Source organism: Schistocerca americana, chromosome 2 (genome assembly GCF_021461395.2).
Source record: "Schistocerca americana isolate TAMUIC-IGC-003095 chromosome 2, iqSchAmer2.1, whole genome shotgun sequence".
NCBI classification, from domain to species: domain Eukaryota; kingdom Metazoa; phylum Arthropoda; class Insecta; order Orthoptera; family Acrididae; genus Schistocerca; species Schistocerca americana.
The window spans coordinates 470,864,153-470,883,398 of NC_060120.1; the positions used below are offsets into that span (position 1 = coordinate 470,864,153).

At 43.9% G+C, this 19,246-nt stretch overlaps 1 protein-coding gene across 1 annotated transcript in view; it reads right to left on the bottom strand.

Annotated features, from left to right (window-relative positions):
* Positions 1 to 5,956: 5,956 nt before the first annotated feature.
* The window catches only part of LOC124594104 (lysosomal acid glucosylceramidase-like), a 175,731-nt gene continuing 162,441 nt past the window's right edge, over positions 5,957 to 19,246 (bottom strand). Inside the window, exon 10 of the mRNA XM_047132455.1 lies at positions 5,957 to 6,074. Within this exon, the coding sequence (XP_046988411.1) occupies positions 5,957 to 6,074 (118 nt within the window). The remainder of the gene's footprint in view (positions 6,075 to 19,246) is intronic.

Here is a 19,246-nt window from a genome sequence, read left to right on the forward strand (position 1 = left end):
CCAGTCTTTAGGTACGGATCTTTCTGTAAGCGCGTGGTTATTTATAATTGCTAAATATGGGGGTACTTTATGAGCATACTCTGAGAGGAACCTGACTGGTATACAGTCTGGACCGGAGGCCTTGCCTTTATTAAGCGATTTAAGCTGCTTCGTTACTCCGAGGATATCTACTTCTATGTTTCTCATCTTGTCAGTTGTTCTTGATTTGAATTCAGGAATATTTACTTCGTCTTCTTTCGTGAAGGAGTTTCGGAAAACTGTGTTTAATAACTCTGCTTCAGTGGCACTATCATCAGTGGCTTCACCGTTGTTATCGCGCAGTGAAGGTATTGATTGCGTCTTGCCACTGGTGTGTTTTATGTATGACCAGAATCTCCTTGGGTTTTCTGCCAGATTTCGAGACAGAATTTCATTGTGGAAATTATTAAAAGCATCTCGCATTCAAGTACCCGCCATATTTCGAACTTTTGTAAAACTTTGCCAGTCTTGGGGATTTTGCGTTTTTTAAATTTGGCATGCTTTTTTTCGTTGCTTCTGCAACAACGATCTGACCCGTTTTGTGTACCATGGGGGATCAGTACCATCATTTATTAATTTGTATGGTATTTATCTCTCAATTGCTGTCGAAACTACCTCTTTGAAAACATTCCACAACTTTTCTACACTTACATGATCAGACCGGAAGGAATGAAGACCGTTTCTTAAAAAGGCGTTAAGAGCATTTTTATTAGCTTTTTAAAATAGATACACTTTGCGTTTCTTTTTTTTTGGTTGTGGTCGCTAATCCCTGTATTCGTCACAATACTCACTATTTGGCTAGGATTATTTGTTGCTGAAAAGTCGAGTATGCTTTCGCAACCATTTACCCTTCGAGTGGGCTCATGAACTAAGGTTTGTTCTTATTATAATCGACAGCAAACCAACAGCAACATCGATAGTTCAGGTATGCATGCCGACGTCGAAAGCTGAAGATGAAGAGATAGAGAAAGTGTTTGAGGATATTGAAAGGGTAATACAGTATGTAAAGGGAGATGAAAATCTAACAGTCATAGGTGACAGGAATGCAGTTGTAGAAGAAAAAGTTACATGAGAAGATGGGCTTGGGACAGGGAATGAGAGACGAGAAAGACTAATTGAGTTCTGTAACAAGTTTCAGCTAGTAATAGCGAATACTCTGTTGAAGAACCACAAGAGGAGGAGGTATACTTGGAAAAAGCCAGGTGATACGGGAAGATTTCAGTTAGATTACATCATAGTCAGACAGAGATTCCGAAATATGATACTGGATTGTGAGGTGTACCCAGAAGCAGATATACACTCAGATCACAATATAGCAGTGATGAAGAGTAGGCTGAAGCTTAAGACGTTAGTCAGGAAGAATCAATACGCAAAGAGGTGGGATACGGAAGTACTAAGGAATGACTTTCTCTAAGGCTATATATACAGCAATAAGGAATATCTCAGTAGGCAGTCCAGTTGAAGAGGAATGGACATCTCTAAAATCGGCCATCACAGATTTTTGGAAGGAAAACATAGGTGTAAAGAAGATAACTGCGAAGAAACCATGGGTAACAGAAGAAATACTTCAATTGATCGATGAAAGGTGGTACAAAAATGTTTCCGCAAACTCAGGAATACAGAAATACAAGTCGGTGAGGAATGAAATAAATAGGAAGTGCAGGGAAGCTAAGACGAAATGGCCGCAGGAAATATGTAAAGACATCGACAAAGAAATGATTGTCGGGAGGACAGACTCAGCATACAGGAAAGGCAAAACAACCTTCGGTGACATTAAAAACAGGTGTGATAACATTAAGAGTGCAATGGGAATTTCGCTGTTAAATGCCGAGGCGAGAGCGGATAGGTGAAATGAATACACTGAAAATCTCTATGAGGGGGAAGATTTGTCTGATGTAATAGAAGAAGAAACAGGAATCGATTTAGAAGAGCTAGCGGATCCAGTATTAGAATCAGAATGTAAGAGCTTTGGAGGACTTAAGATCATATAAGACAGAAAGGATATATAACATCCCACTAGAATTTCTGAAATCGTTCGGGGAAGTGCCAACGAAACGACTATTCACATTGGTGGGCAGAATGTACACTCCTGGCAATTGAAATAAGAACACCGTGAATTCATTGTCCCAGGAAGGGGAAACTTTATTGAGACATTCCTGGGGTCAGATACATCACATGATCACACTGACAGAACCACAGGCACATAGACGCAGGCAACATAGCATGCACAATGTCGGCACTAGTACTGTGTATATCCACCTTTCGCAGCAATGCAGGCTGCTATTCTCCAATGGAGACGATCGTAGAGATGCTGGATGTAGTCCTGTGGAACGGCTTGCCATGCCATTTCCACCTGGCGACTCAGTTGGACCAGCGTTCGTGCTGGACGTGCAGACCGCGTGAGACGACGCTTCATCCAGTCCCAAACATGCTCAATGGGGGACAGATCCGGAGATCTTGCTGGCCAGGGTAGTTGACTTACACCTTCTAGAGCACGTTGGGTGGCACGGGATACATGCGGACGTGCATTGTCCTGTTGGAACAGCAAGTTCCCTTGCCGGTCTAGGAATGGTAGAACGATGGGTTCGATGACGGTTTGGATGTACCGTGCACTATTCAGTGTCCCCTCGACGATCACCAGTGGTGTACGGCCAGTGTAGGAGATCGCTCCCCACACCATGATGCCGGGTGTTGGCCCTGTGTGCCTCGGTCGTATGCAGTCCTGATTGTGGCGCTCACCTGCACGGCGCCAAACACGCATACGACCATCATTGGCACCAAGGCAGAAGCGACTCTCATCGCTGAAGACGACACGTCTCCATTCGTCCCTCCACTCACGCCTGTCGCGACACCACTGGAGGCGGGCTGCACGATGTTGGGGCGTGAGCGGAAGACGGCCTAACGGTGTGCGGGACCGTAGGCCAGCTTCATGGAGACGGTTGCGAATGGTCCTCGCCGATACCCCAGGAGCAACAGTGTCCCTAATTTGCTGGGAAGTGGCGGTGCGGTCCCCTACGGCACTGCGTAGGATCCTACGGTCTTGGCGTGCATCCGTGCGTCGCTGCGGTCCGGTCCCAGGTCGACGGGCACGTGCACCTTCCGCCGACCACTGGCGACAACATCGATGTACTGTGGAGACCTCACGCCCCACGTGTTGAGCAATTCGGCGGTACGTCCACCCGGCCTCCCGCATGCCCACTATACGCCCTCGCTCAAAGTCCGTCAACTGCACATACGGTTCACGTCCACGCTGTCGCGGCATGCTACCAGTGTTAAAGACTGCGATGGAGCTCCGTATGCCACGGCAAACTGGCTGACACTGACGGCGGCGGTGCACGAATGCTGCGCAGCTAGCGCCATTCGACGGCCAACACCGCGGTTCCTGGTGTGTCCGCTGTGCCGTGCGTGTGATCATTGCTTGTACAGCCCTCTCGCAGTGTCCGGAGCAAGTATGGTGGGTCTGACACACCGGTGTCAATGTGTTCTTTTTTCCATTTCCAGGAGTGTATAAGTGTGGCGACGTACCGTCTGACTTTCGGAAAAGCATCGTCCACACAATTCCGAAGACAGCAAGAGCTCTCGGCTGCCCACCGCTCCGTTTCTCTCTGCTGGGGCAGCACGTCTCGTGTGTCGGCGCTCAAAAGCTGGCCATTTCCGGCAGAAAGCGCGGATCCGGGTTTCCAACAACCGATCGGCCGCACAATCGATCACCGTCCCTCTGCTCTACCAGCTTGGTTGCTTTTACCCATAAAATTTTCCGTTCCTAATCGAATGAGTCAGCCCAGCACCGTGCACGTCGCAAAGAGGTCGATCAGTGCGTGGCTCAATGCTACAGAGCAATGCTAACCTCTTGTGTGTTGATGTGCGTTTTGTACTCCAGGAGTTGGAAATTTCTGATGTCTTCCCATGCTTTTTCGAATAGTAGGAGATATACCCTTTCCTCACATTGACAACAACGCTGAATCGTCCTTTCCGTGAGGAGTTTTTTGAAAGTTGAGTGTTGAGGGTGAAGAAGGAGGTTTTCGGGTTCATCTTCCGGCTTCTACCTGAAGCAAATTGGTGCTCTGTAGCTGATTTTTGGGAAATGTAAGCGTTCGCAAGTGCTATAGCACGATCCATACTCTGAGCAGCTCGCTATTTATTTGATCTGCCACTCAACCTTTATTGCCTACTTGATTATAATTTTTGGTCTATTTTTGTCTTATTACCTTTAAATTTGCAAGCTATCAAGATGAAGAACTCTTATTACGAATTCCCCATACGGTCTTCCTTGTAAGTTGGTACGCCCCACAGTGTGTGAGCGTTTTCTTTCTTTTTTGTATTTTGTAATGAGTTTTTACAAAAAACTTGCTATTAAGAATTTTATGCGAATTGTGTCCGCCATACAGAGAAAATAAAAACCTGTTATACTTAGACCTGACTTATATTTCAGGACGCCTTAAATGATGTACAACCTTTCCATGGTTGGGCAACCCACAAACAACGAATATGAACTGTTGTACACCTAACAAGAGAAACTCCCCATCGCACCGCCTTGAGATTTAATGGTAAGGTGGCCCGGTGTATATCCCGTCAAAAACTGAACGCAGATCAAGCATGAAATCAGGAAGAAAGTGCGCTGAAGTGTGATAAAAGTAGCCAAGTTGAATCAATGAACGGTCCAATCCCAAGCTGTGCAACAATGAGCGCACGTTCGCAGCGATGACGTTGTGGTTCCGTGTTCAGGGTGTTGGACTGAAAATGGGGATATCCGTGCTCAAGTCCCCCACGTGCCACTCTTTTTTTTTCCACAATTTTAAGAGCTGTACGACCGGGCACTGACGTGTCTGTTCGCCATATTCAAATTTGTGTGTATGTCATGGTGTCACGTCCATTTGCAACAGCGCACTGTAAGGGAAAAAATGCTTCAAATGGCTCTAAGCACAATGGGAATTAACATCTGAGGTCATCAGTCCCCTAGAAGTTAGGACATCATACACATCCATGCCCTAGGCAGGATTCGAACCTGCGGCCGTAGCAGTCGCGCGGTTCCGGACTGAAGAGCCTACAACCGCTCGGCCACCGCGGCCGCTGAAATGTAAGGAAGGGACCTCCATATGTACTCATCTTCTATTTGTTCTACAGAAGTACGACATGTTGTGACTCATGCGTTCCGTTTTGGAAGTTTTGACTCTTGAATTTCTTTCTTGTGACATAGTTCACATCCGTTTATTCGTTGTTTTCAATTCTCTGAGAGGTCTATGTGGCATCTCGCCTGCTCTCACTATTCGTCAAATTTACTTGTGATGGTTAAATATTCTTGCCACTTGACTCATATTGTGTAACCAATGTCTAGTATCAAAATTGTCATGACTTAAGAACGAGAACAGACATGTCAAAGACCAGACAGAAAATTCATAACTTTGTGAAAAGAGAAATGTGGTACCACGAGGGAGATTTGAAGATGGACCTTCTCCTTCGCATTCCAACACTGTGACTATACAACCAGGACGCTGCTGTTCTTCCAATTCTATCGATGTTGCGAGTCCTGATCTTCGATCGCTCACTATTTCTATTTTGCCTCTTTTTTTCACAGTTCAGTACACCTACTTCCTCTTTTCATGCTTGATGTGTGTTCAGTTTTTGATGAGCTATCCAATGGCCCATTTTACAAGTAAATCAGAAAGGGGTGCGATGGAGAATTTCCCTTCTAAGTTGTTGTTCTCACTGTGATGGCTCCCTCATTGTGTGCAGAGGCCACACACAACCAACATCAGTTCAAAGATAAAGAGAGACGCCACGAAGTTTGAAGATAGAGTCCGAAGAGATAGCTGTACAAAGTAGGAGGGTTGTTGGAAGTTGTAGTGCAACATAGAAACACAGATTTTTCAGTAGGTGTGTGTTTATTTGGTCTGTAATACAAGTGTGTTTGAAGAGTGCTGTGGTGCAGAAGCGGCTTTCAGACAGTGTTGCCGGATCGCCGGTAGACGAGCGTGTGCATGGAGTGTGCGGGCAGCGACAGCGACGCCTCTCCCAGCTGGGGGTCCGACACCACCACGGAGCGCCGCGTCCCCTGCCTGGCAACACACAAACAACCTGGTCCGCAAACAAACCTACGATGCAAACAGGGGTACCAATGGGCACTGATCTGTATAATATCCGGTTGCAGGACTCTGCTCTATGAGCACAGTACTCTGGTGCGCCTGCAGATTCCTGCATTCCACATCGATTGTCATGTTGTAGCTAGCTAATAAATTTTCGGTCAGCTGCATATAAACAAGGATTATTGGTTTCTGACTGTAAACGACATTTCATTAGGTGTGGCAGTGTCTGAAGCAGGGAATTGTCAGAAACGATTTATTGCAGTCCCTCATTAGAAGATATACCCACATAACCAGAATAATTTGTTCCTTCCCGTAAGCTGCAGACTTAACAATATATCTTGTGGTTATGTTTTTGCCAATGGAAAAAATATTTTTTTTTGGTTTGCATCTTTACTGTATATATCCTGCAGGAAATGATTAACCTTTGTAATATTATGAGCCGTGGTCACATACATTGCCGCAAAAAAAATTAGTACACCTGAAAAGACGACAACGATTTTGATCCGGTGATGGTATACGCCACCTGGAGGACAGTGGATGTACTGATAATGGTTTCAACGTAGTCCGCCAACAGATAGCGTAGTGGCATAGCTACCAGAGTGCCATCTGTTTCTACCCTCTAATAGTGAATGCTCACCCAGAAAGCTCAGTGTGGTACACATGTGTGAAGTAAAAAGGCAATCACGCCACGAAGATGCACGCGTGCTTCCTACACCCAACTGAGCGAGTTTGGAAAGGATCAAATTGTGGTCCTTTCGGAGAATTGCACACAAGTTGGACGTGCAGCGCCAGTTGTGCAACGATGCTGGCGTCAGTGCTCACGTGAACATTCTCACACATGTAGACGAGGTTCTGGAGGTCCACGCAGCACAGAAGCCTGTCAAGATCGTCGTAGTGGAAGGGCAGCAGCGGCAGATCGTACAGCTACTGCAGCACGGATAGTAGGGCTTGTGCGCCCAGACGTGTCAGCAAGAACTTTTTGTTAGCACTGGGACTAGAGGCACGCAGTCCCTTGGCCCGTCTTCCACTCACGCCCTGTCGACTGGTGCCGCCAGAGGACCACTTCGAAAATGGAATGGCACGCTGTGGTCTTCAGCGATGAAAATAGATTCTGTCTACACACAAGTGATGCTTGCCTGCGTGTACGATGTCTCGTATAGTGCAAGACACACTGGTCACAACCCATGCGTTATGATCGCGGGTGCGATAACCTGGAGGTGACGTTAACCCGCCCTCAGTACAAGCAGAATATTGTTAGACCCTTTCTTTTGCCATTCTTGCAACAGGAAAGTGATGCGTAGTTCCAACAGGATAATGCTCGGTTACATACCGCCAGTGGAACTCAACATGCTCTGGAGGACGCGCGGTAAGTTCCCCGACAAGCACAATCTGTGGACTCTGGACTTGACCCAAATAGAGCACGTGCTGGATATGATGGTACGAGAAGTGACTTGTGTGACTCATCAGCCAACAGCTCTTACAGAACTACGTGAACCTGTCCAACAGGGTGGCGTAGTATAAAAATGGTTCAAATGGCTCTGAGCACTATGGGACTTAACATCTGTGGTCATCAGTCCCCTAGAACTTAGATCTACTTAAACCTAACTAACCTAAGGACATCACACACATCCATGCCCGAGGCAGGATTCGAACCTGCGACCGTAGCAGTCGTGCGGTTCCGGACTGAGCGCCTAGAACCGCTAGACCACCGCGGCCGGCGGTGGCGTAATATATCCTAGGACAGTATTCGCTATCGGCACGATCGACTGGATGCCAGAATCAGCGCCTGCATTGCCGCCGTGGAGGCTGCACCACGTACGAATGTGGGCCACTCAGTATGGATCGATAGCTGGTACCTCATAACCACTTATGCTATTGGTCTCTCAGTGTTATCATCGCATGTACTCCATAAACAATGTTGCAACAATAAATCTTGAGTAAATTGGAAGCCTCTATACTAACTTTTTCTGGGAGTGTAGCTCTAATTATCACTTCGTAAAATAAAGTTATATAATTGATATATTTGTTTGTTTCTAGGTATCTCTCTGCACTTATGGTACACATGAAATTCCTGCGCCACAGTACCGGAGCACGCTGCAAAAGGAGACAGAAGAAAATGACAAAGCGCACTGATAAAGTCGACTAACGTCTGGTAATTAGTTTCCTGCATTAAAAGGGGAACAACGCCGCAACAATCCATGCTGTAATGATAGAAGAGTACAGTAATAATGCACCATTATAACAGCCAGAGGTTAAGTGTCGCAGACGCTTCCAGTGAGGTAATTCTGAACGATGTAAAACGATAGGGCAGACCATCTCTCTGAGAAGAACAGGGAATCGCAAGATAAGTGCATGCCGTGGTGCTAGACGACCAGCATGTCACAATCGATGTGATAATGGAAAAATCTCCAATGGGTCAGAGTTCACAGTCTTACACAACGTTTTGAAGATGATAAAGGTCGCCTGCGACTGCCTTCAGCCAATCAAAAAGCCAGTTGAACAGATGCAGAAGTTGTTGTGTTGTAGCTGAGTCCTATCCTGTCGATCCAGATAACTCCTTTAGCCATCCTATTACCATCAACGAATGACAGGTCTATCCCCACAACACCGAGACAAAGGAGCAAACCAAGCAGTGGAACCACCGCCGCCGGGAAAAGCAATGACGCAACTATCGATGGGCAAGTTTCGAACAACTTACGGGTTTGCTGCCGGGTGACGTCGTCGACCACCGCCGATATTTCAACAGGAGCACACCCTGCCATTCTCAAGGCACAAATGCAAGGAGGAAGAAATGTGCAAGGAAATTTAATACCTCGGTTCACAGAGGAGAAACAAGGAAGATACCACACACAGAACGTCAACACAATCAAAGATGACCAACACCAGAAATATCGATAGTGACTAATCAACAGGTGAGGTAGCAATAACTCTTTCCCTCTGTTTTTTGATGAGAGACAGAGCCGGATTCCAAGCAGCATTTAAACAAAATCCACCATGTCTGTTAATAAGGTTGCTTGATAGTTTGATTTCAACAGCTTCCTTAATAACACTATCCCAATAGCTGGACGTGCAAACCAGAATCTCCGTGTTGTTGTATTCCATGGGATGACCGGTGTCAAGGCAGTGTTCTGCAATAGCGGATTTGCTCGGCTGTTGTAAGCGTGTGTGACGCTTATATTCAATACACCGGTCTTCCACAGTCCTGATTGTCTGACCAATACATGACATGCCACAAGTGTAAGGAATACGATAGACTCCAGCCTTACGCAAACTAAGATCATCTTTTACGGACGCCAATAGGGCCTTAATCTTAGAAGGTGGTCGGAAAACACACTTCACATCAAATTTCCTGTTGGAAATACTTCCTGCGTAAGGCAAAAAGGCCGTAGACCTAGGTGCCACTTCGTTGCTATCGTCACTCACCCGTAGCACAGATGGCTGATAGCGCAACGCACGTTTGATCTGCCTCTCACTATAACCATTCTGACGAAAGGTGACTTCAAGATGTGATAGCTCAACTGCCAAACTTTCAGGGTCTGAGATAACGTGGGCCCTGTGAACCAAGGTACGAAGTACTCCTTCACGCTGAGCTGGATGGTGAGAACTATAAGCTCGCAGATACAAGTCAGTGTGAGTAGGCTTCCTATAAACAGAGTGTCAGTCTTCCTTTGGACCAACACATCAAGGAAGGGAAGGCATCCATTCTTTTCCACCTCCATAATGAACTGAATATTAGGGTGGATCGAACTCAGGTGTTCCAAAAACCGATTTAAATTCTCACTACCATGAGGCCAAACAACATAAGTATCGTCTACATATCTGAAAAACACGCAGGTTTCAAAGTCGCTGACTCCAATGCACGTTCCTTAGAGTCCTCCATAAACAAATTGGCCACAGTAGGTGACAACGGGCTTCCCATTGCAACTCCATCAGTCTGTTCGTAGTACTGACCATTGAATAAAAAGTAAGTGGAAGTCAGCACATGTCGAAACAAATTTGTTAACTCGACACCATGCTTAATCTCAATTAGTTGCAACGAATCAGAGAGGACCGTGAGTGAAAAGAGAAACCACATCAAAACTGACTAAAATATCAGAGTCATTCAAACGTAATCCCTGCAATTGACGTAAGAAATCTGTAGAGTTCTTAATGTGGTGTTCACACCTACCTACTAGCAAGATGTTTAGCTACACGATATGTCGGAGCACCAATATTAGAAACAATAGGCCTCAACGGGACAGCCTCTTTATGGACCTTAGGGAGGCCATATAATCGAGGTGGTACAGCACAGTAAGAATTAAGACTCTTGATAGTCTCCTGTGACAAAGAACTTTCCTTCAGGAGGCTATTGGTCTTTCTCGCAACACTCTTAGTAGGGTCAGCACCGATTTTGCGATACGCCGAATCAGAAAGTAGAAACTGCATCTTTTGAATGTAACGTTCTTCTTCAACAAAACGGTGGCGTTTCCCTTGTCTGCAGGTAAAATAACAATATCAGGATCCATTCTGAGTGAACGTAAAGCAGCCGCTTCAGCTGCTGTAATATTACACTTGGGTGGACGGGCCCCAGTCAACACGCGACAAGCTTCCCTCCTAACCTCTTCCGCAGCCTCGGAAGGTAGTTTATAAACAGCGTGTTCGATAGAACTAATAAAATCAACGACTGGTAAACTCTTAGACGTCGGTGCGAAGTTCAAACCTTTCCCCAGCTCAGACAAAGCTGCGTCGTCAAACGTCTTCTCCGTGAGATTGATCACAGAACGTCGAGAATTAAAATTAGAATTAGACACTGAGCCAAGGAAACGTTCAAACTTCGCCGAATGACGAGAAGTTGCAGATTGAAATTTCCAGTCATACTGCGGCCAAGAGGCACCGTCCACCCAATCCCAAGAAGATTCAGAGACATTAGACGCCATCATCAAATGAAGCTGAAATAATTCCTTAGAAACAAAATCTAATTGACGGCGAGTATAGTGGATCCTTTCACGAACAAGAGCTAAACCAGCACGTTGCTTGATGCGATCGGCGGCAGGAGAATTAATATGATGCACAACCTTACCAAACGTTGGAACCACACTATGATTTCGACACTTCAGTAAAAACGATAATGCACATTCCAACCTTACTCTACTGCTGCGAAGTTTATCCAACCTCCGCAAGCAACGATACATTTCCTCCCCGTAGAGGTAAACAATGTGAGACCTTAACTATTCCCGGCGAATTGAATGTTCGAACAACTTACGGGTTTGCTGCCTGGTGACGTCATCGCCCACCGCCGATATTTCGACAGGAACGCACCCTGCCATTCTCAAGGCTCCTGTCGAAATATCGGCGGTGGTCGACGACGTCACCCGGCAGCAAACCCGTAAGTTGTTCGAACATTCAATTCGGCGGGAAAAGTTATGGTCTCACAATGGGCAAGGTTATTCTGAGTGTTTTATTGGAATTGCCACGGTGTGAAGCTGACAGATGTAACTCGTAAAGGGCAAACCGTCACAGAAGTAGGGCACCAAAATGTCCTGGAAAGGTTTTACAAGACTCTGAAGGCTAAGCGTCTTAGGAATGTTTCCAAGGAGGGCAACATTCCATCACGACAACACTCCAGTTCATTATGTACACGACACAATCGCTAATGCTATTTTGTCCTGAGATGGCATCTAATGAGTTCATTCTCTTTGCTTCCTTAGAAAACCTATTGCAGGGCTCGTATTGCTACAATGGCGACGAGGTGATTTTCGAGGTGGAACATTTCCTTAAGAGACAACATAGAGGCTTCTAAAACCAATGTCTCATGTAAGTCATCCATCCTTGGGAGAAGTGCGTCACATTCAAGGGTGAACATGTAGGGGACTGGCAGAGTCACCAGGTAGAGAGGGCAATTCATTGATTTATCCTGCGCCTCGTGGTGTTATTTTGCATGACAACGGAATTTAAAAGTCAAGCTAAAGTCGAAAAAAGCGTTATCAGTTCTTTGGTCTGCCTGACAATGTCAGATCACATTAGAGTTTTCAAAAGATACAGTAATACTGTGTCTTTTACTAGCTTTGAAAAAAAATTTGTTCTCTAGAAATCTACAGCAACATCCTCTTTAAGAGATTCACGAGATTGTAAAATTGGAAAATATTTTCTTTTGTGTGCTAAGTGGCGCGTGATGCCTACGTGTTTTAGTTTGTTACGCACCGCTGCTCGAGGGTTATTGGTCAATTGGTCAGCAAGCGCAGACAGCTGCAGGCCGACATCTGGCGCTGATGCTCACTCCTGTCGCGGCAGTGAGGAAGTTTATCATCATCGTCCAAAGCAATGTAGAACTTGCCAACAGAGAATATATTTGCTTATGAAGCGTCCTGAGTTTTTTATAACCACATATTGAATTGCTTTGGTGTGTAGGGTGGTTCAGTATGAAAATTAAACGATGTTGATATGAACGTGGAACACCATGGTTCTGTGGTGAAACGTCGAAGACGCAGAACCAAAAAGCTGGGTCTCCTATGCACTAGATCAACACACTCACGTTATATTCAAGCTTCCTGATACAGGCAGTTTACTTGTGGTACTTGTTGGTTACAGTTTGGACCATCGTTATTTTCTCTCATATCATACTGAAGTGTTTCATTTTGTTTGACACGAAAAAGGTAACGAGCCATACTAGAGAAAAGAGTGAATAAGTTACGAAGTGGTGCATAGGCATCTGAGAAGCGGTTTGGATATTGGTGAAGAAACATGTAACCGCTCAATGTCATTCAATACGATCACGACGACACCCCTCGATCGACGTTAGCACTCACGGTGTCACATGCCTTCATACATGGCAGTGGACGTTTGAAAATTCGTGACGCTAGCTCAATGGTCGTCAATTGATTTAAATGTATTTCCGGCTGACTCTTAATTCAATTGCTGCCACTGGGGTGAGGAGAAAGAACACATCCTGGTGGTACCAGCATTATGCGTATTTAGATGTTCGATTAATCTGAATGGTTTGCAATGTTGCAGCGATTCTATTCTAACTCTGTGCTGATGTACCGACAAGGACCATTTTCGCAGATAAACATGCAAGTACGTAATGGATGTTCAGTTTCTCAGTATAGTTCGTCGCACTCACACATTATACATCCGCTGTAAGAACAATTTCATGCATTTACATTTGTGGTGTCCCACAATATTGGTTGGCTAAATATTTTGACGATACGTTGCATACAACTTCCATAGATATTGTTTATCGTGTAGTCAAGACTACGTAATGAAGCCAAAATCGTGGATAAAATTGAAATGTAGTTTGTTTATTAACATTTTTCTTTTCACTAATTAAATATGAAATATGAATCGGGATTGGAGGTGATGATCCTATCCTTCTTTTTTAGTGTTTTAGGTCCCCGTTAATTGATATCTGGTAGTTAATAAGCGAACTATTTTTTATGCTGGCGCGTTGTTTGTGTCAATTACCCCCGCAACCGTCCAAGGATAAGATTCTATTAATGTTCCGCGCACATGCGTTTCACCATTTTATAAAATGCAGAATTACGTAAACTATAGCTTTCCGTTGCGCACAACTTTCGTGGGTTCCATAACCATAATAGTTTCCCAAGAGTATTTTTCCCAGCTAACACAAAGTTCGAATTATGTTGTCGGATTCATTTTCACTTCACCCGACAATAAACGTCTCTGATCACTTCGTCACACGTAATGTGTTTTAAACGTGCTTGAAGAGTCTTTAAGTAATCTCCTTTCGCAGTCGCGTACCACTTTTTCATCGACTACCCCGATCGCGATAACTGAAGGTAGAGAGCTCAATAATGTGTTACATGTTCTTTTATGTGTATTAAAAAACAAACGCGCACCTATATCTTTCTGTCCCGCTTGGTCTTTGCTACTTTGCTTTTTATTACTTTTCATTATATTGGTTCTTAGTAATACTGTGCAGTTATTAAGGTTTCGTATTACTTTCCCCTTTTTAATTCTTCCCCGATTTTAATTAATATGATGCTAATTGACACGCCTGGCCGCAAGTACCGTTATGAACAGTAAAATGCAGTTTCAAAATAGTGCATTGCGGTGTTAAAATGATATTGCTGAGAGAGTAGTGAGACAGTTTTAACACAGTGTAGAAGGAGTAGAGCAACACAACACTGAGCAGTAGCAGCTGGAGACGAAGAGAAAAGTAAGAGCGTAGCAACAGGTCGTGGGCTTCCTCTGAAGCACATAGCATCACCAAACGAGATCGTATACGTGAGGCAGTGGGTGGTGCCAGTTGGCCGAGTAACGTGGGGCGCCTGTGGCGGCCGAGGGCAACAGCGCGGCAGTCAGGTCTACGCAAGAGAGGGCGAGGTGGCAGATGAGGCGGCGCCAGCCACGTGCAAAGTTAAGCTCTCATATGCTGTTGGGTGTGTTGGGTGTGTTAGTAACTTCAGAGAACACAGTGACTAATTCTAATAGAGAACCAGCAGATCACACTTCACTAGAGTAAATGGAAGGTGTAATTGACATGGACAGGCTTGAGGAAGACCTATCCCCAATAAGAATTTTGGGTGAGAAGGATATAGGTTTAGAGTCTCCAAATACTGTAAACTTGGAACAAGTGAAAGTGGAACAACTGAAAATTAATTTGAGCAATTCACCTCTGGCAGGCATTGATGATACTCAACTAAGCAAAAATCAGTTGCAGACGCAATTGGTTCGAGAAGCAAACCCGAATGGGCAAAATGTTTCGCTGTTGACATTCATAGAAGTCGTAGGATATCTCAAGATGGAACTGCAAGCCCAAATAAGTAAGAGTAATGAGACATTAGACACTCTCAAGATGGAATTGTAAACCCAAATCAGAAAGGGCAATGAAACGTTAGGTAAAGTAGTAAATTCTCATTTGTCAACAGAAATAACGAAGTTACAATCGGAAGTAATGTGGGACAAGGAATAGCAGTTTGTCAAATTCTGAGTAGAACTAGTGCAGAAGATTCATGAACAGTTGACAGAAAGTGGTTTCAAAAGAAAATTCTCATCTTCATAAAGTTTGGAAAAATAGTTAAGCATGAGATAAGGAAGCTAAAGGAAAGATACAGAAAAGTCTGGAAGAACATGACACTGAATATTGCACGTTCATTGAGCAAGGAGCACAAAAATATTTTGAACATGAGAAAGCAGCAGACCAAAAATTAAGTAATATTCATAACAAGATGATGCTTGATAACAGAACTAAGTTGTATGAACAAGTAAATCACATGAGAAACTTGCTGGTCACGGAGACCAAGGCACACGAATCGTTTCAAGCAGTGCAGACGGTGTATAATAATACCGTAGACGAGAACTTGGTGAAAAACAACAGGGAAATTCGTCAGGTTACCTTCCATTCGGAAATTGGATGCACTCAGCGACTGTATGAGACTTATAAATTATAGAGTGCAGCAATTAGACGTCCTTATTAGATTTTATTATACAAATCCAGATTTCGGCTAGTAGCTAGCCATTCTCAATGCGCTATTTTTTATTCTCAATGCATGTAAGTCCCTGTTGTTCGGGCGTCACTCACAGTTCTTTGAATACTACCAAAGAATTGTGACTGACGCCCGAACAACAGGGACTTACATGCATTGAGAATAAAAAACAGCGCATTGAGAATGGCTAGCTACTAGCCGAAATCTGGATTTGCACGATAAAATCTAAATAGGACGACTGATTGCTGCACTCTATAATTTATAAACAAGGAAATTTCATAGTCGTTACGAACTGTGCCACAACATTCACCTGTTGTTTCAGCAGATCCATTTATTCGTTGTTGTAAATGTAGTTATTTCGATACGTACAGAAACGTGCATCTAAGAATATATGGACGTGCTACTAGTGCCCTCCTCTGCTCAGGCACAAATTTGTTTTCTAGGAGGACATTGCCAGGGAGATGTCATTAGTTTGGTGAATGATCTGGCTAATGATAGTAACGATTTAATAGAGCTTGAGGACATGTTTCTAAGCGAATTTTGGACGAGAGGTTTCTTGAGGATCAGTCAGATAATGGTATGGTAAAGGAATTCTGTGTATATTGATCGAAACATATTAACCATCTGGACGGAGGCATGGCGATCGAACTGTACGCTATGGGTATAGAATGAATGTTGACATTTTATATTTGGAAAAAATTTGTGACAGTACCTCGAGAAAAAGTCGAGAATCAGTCGTATAGTAATTATGGTAGACAGCCAAATGTACGAACGAGTCCACAGAAGAGCGTTAGGGTGGTGCATCTCATGGCCTGGAGACCCGCTGCCCTGACCCATGCAACAGGCACCACAGTATCACCCATAGCAATGGCAATGTGGAATATACCGATCAGCCTACTCCACACGATCCGTTAAACTAGATAGTGTCTCGGGGAGGACAGAGACAACGAGGCGTGGTGTCCGAAAATTATGGCCAAAACTGGCAGGTAATGATCAAACAGAGAGGGTAGACAACGTGGAGACAGCAGAAGAGTAGGGTGACCTTGGTGGCAGTGTGGAACGCTTGGTGGGGTGAGAAGGCTCACTCACTAGCCTGGCTGAGCAACAGCTGGGTTGTTCTAGCAACCTTGGTTAACCAAGGGAGAGATTTGCCCAAAGCACAGCATGGAGATGACAGGAGGTGTGACCATAGTAGTAGGAGTTCCAGTGACCATAGCATTTTTGACAAATTAGACGCAGTGCATAAGAGAGGGCTTACGTTACTGTTTGAAGAAAAACAACTGCCTGAAACAAAAACAATGACAGGTAACAATTCACTGAGGTGGCAAATGTGGGAAGTTTGGGCTGCAGAACAGTATATTAATTATTCAAACATTATATTGAGATTTGCTGACTAGAATTGAAGGTAACACTAGATGTCTGTATTCGCTTATAGATTAAAATATTGTGGCATGGTTTTTATTGGCAGCTAATGGTGCAATGATATTGAGAGTCTGCACTCAGTGATGCATTGAATCTATCACGGGTATTCCCACTAACTATTTCGAAACTTGTATCGAGCTTCATATCAGTCACTCAAAGGATAGTTAATTTAACTTAAAGAATAGAGGAATATGGTTTAGTCAGCAGAAAGTGATCTGTAGTTAATAATTAAACAATAGCTTTTATAGTCACGGGCTTTCGAGAACCCAATGATTTGTCGTCAAAAATTGAACATTAGCTTTTATTGCGACCAGCTTTCAGGACAATTTTCTAATGGATGAAATACGAAATATTTGTAACAAGTCTCTGCAAAAGCAAAGCTTTCAATCACTGGCCTATTTGCACAACTGACGATACCATCGTCATTTACAGGATAATGCAGTGTGACACCATAGTAAGAATCTACTGCTTGCAGTGCACATAGCCTAATAGCCTACTTCCTTTGCTTTTACCTGCGAAGGACTTCCACGAAGCTAATAATTAGAGAGACTTGTTTTAGCCGATAGCATTCATAAGCAAAGCTGATATACCTGAGGCCTACCTTGTCCATCACCACAGTCCGAGTTCTGCTCGACACACAATTACCGCTCTCTGAATCACGTGCTCGAACTGCTGTATCTGGTTTATTAGACATCAGCTGGCTGTTCAGTACACTCTTGATTCACTACCGACCGTTTAATTGCAATCTCGGTTACATAATTTTGGTTCCCTCTCCTTCACACAACTTCAGCAACTAATGTAAATAAGTCAGTGTCTCAATCGACTTTCTGCTGACCTTTATCGCTAGTGACTACCGAACCAAAGGCAAGTAAGAAGTATCGGAGAGCCATGCGTTTACAATGAGAATGCAGTTAATACTTGTTACAGTGGCGAAGTCACACCATTATAGGCAGCCTCATTGTATCAGTGTTTCCAAAATATTGCTTCAGAAAATTATTTTTATTTTCAAAGAGAATCGTTTAAAAAGGTGCACAATAGTTTTCAGTAAAACGAGTAATGACAACCATTTATATCCATATTCTCCAGAGCTTCAGTCGACAGTCACAAATTGTTGGACGATCTAACAGTATTTTATGAGCCATCAACGTGTCGGTACAACATGCTCTGGAGGAGACCTGACGTCTGATGCTTGCCGTAATTTCACTTACAGCAATACAAGCACTCCCACCACAGTGGTCCAAACTGAGCGTAACTTTAGCAGTTCTCTAACTATACGACAGAAAAATACTACTATAATGATCAATGCTGAGGGTAGTTTCAGAATTCTCCAGCCAGAAATTTGCCTAAAATATTGTCTTGACCAGGAAAAATACTGTAAAACTTTTACAACCTCCGGTGGTGTCTTGCATACGATGCCGAGACTGGCAGAGTAACTTCACCAATCTATGGAACTCGCTGCGGAGTTCAGAGTGAGTTAAAAATATATGGTAGCTTATATTATCTGGCCAAAAGTCTTAGGACAAAATAGACCAACATCAAATAAATCCAACAGAGAAAATTGACTGACTGCCTAATCGAATATAACAGAGTAAGACGTTCAGTAAGAAAGCGGTTATATGCGCCCAGATCTTGTGTAAGCGATCTTTCTGAGACGTCAGACCTTCAGGGAAATAATAATTCACAGTGCTTTGAAAGTAACTGATAGGGATTGATGAACTCTATAGGTTACTGAACGAGCAATGGAGAGACATCCTCTTCATTCAGTGCAGAAGACTTCCATTGCAACTCTGAACCAGAGGTTTGTGGTAGGAGGATAGGCCGTAGGATTTGCTGGAACATGCCGAAATTGTAACTACTTTCTAATCCCCCACGCCACAAAGCAGTCACTATTACATTGTGGTGTGAAAACAATCAATTAGAATGTACAATTCTCTCTCTCTCTCTCTCTCTCTCTCTCTCTCTCTTTTTCTGTCTCTTTATCTCTCTCTCCCTTTTTTTGGAAAAAATATCCGCCGTTTGAGTGTTAATTGTCACTTATTTTCACAGTCATGTCTGTGACATTTCGTCGTCAAAAATACGTTTTTTCTACGATGATACATCACAAACAGGTCAGACCAATTTTAACATGTCAACATACACTTGAAAATGGCTACAGAGCCGAAATCATGATTATGTAAAATAAGTGAACAATTAAGGGTCAAATGGTGGACATTTCTTTAAAAGAATTCTATATAACTGTGGACCCTCACCAAGGAAAGATCGTTAACAACCATTCTGTACGCTCACGTAATAAAATTT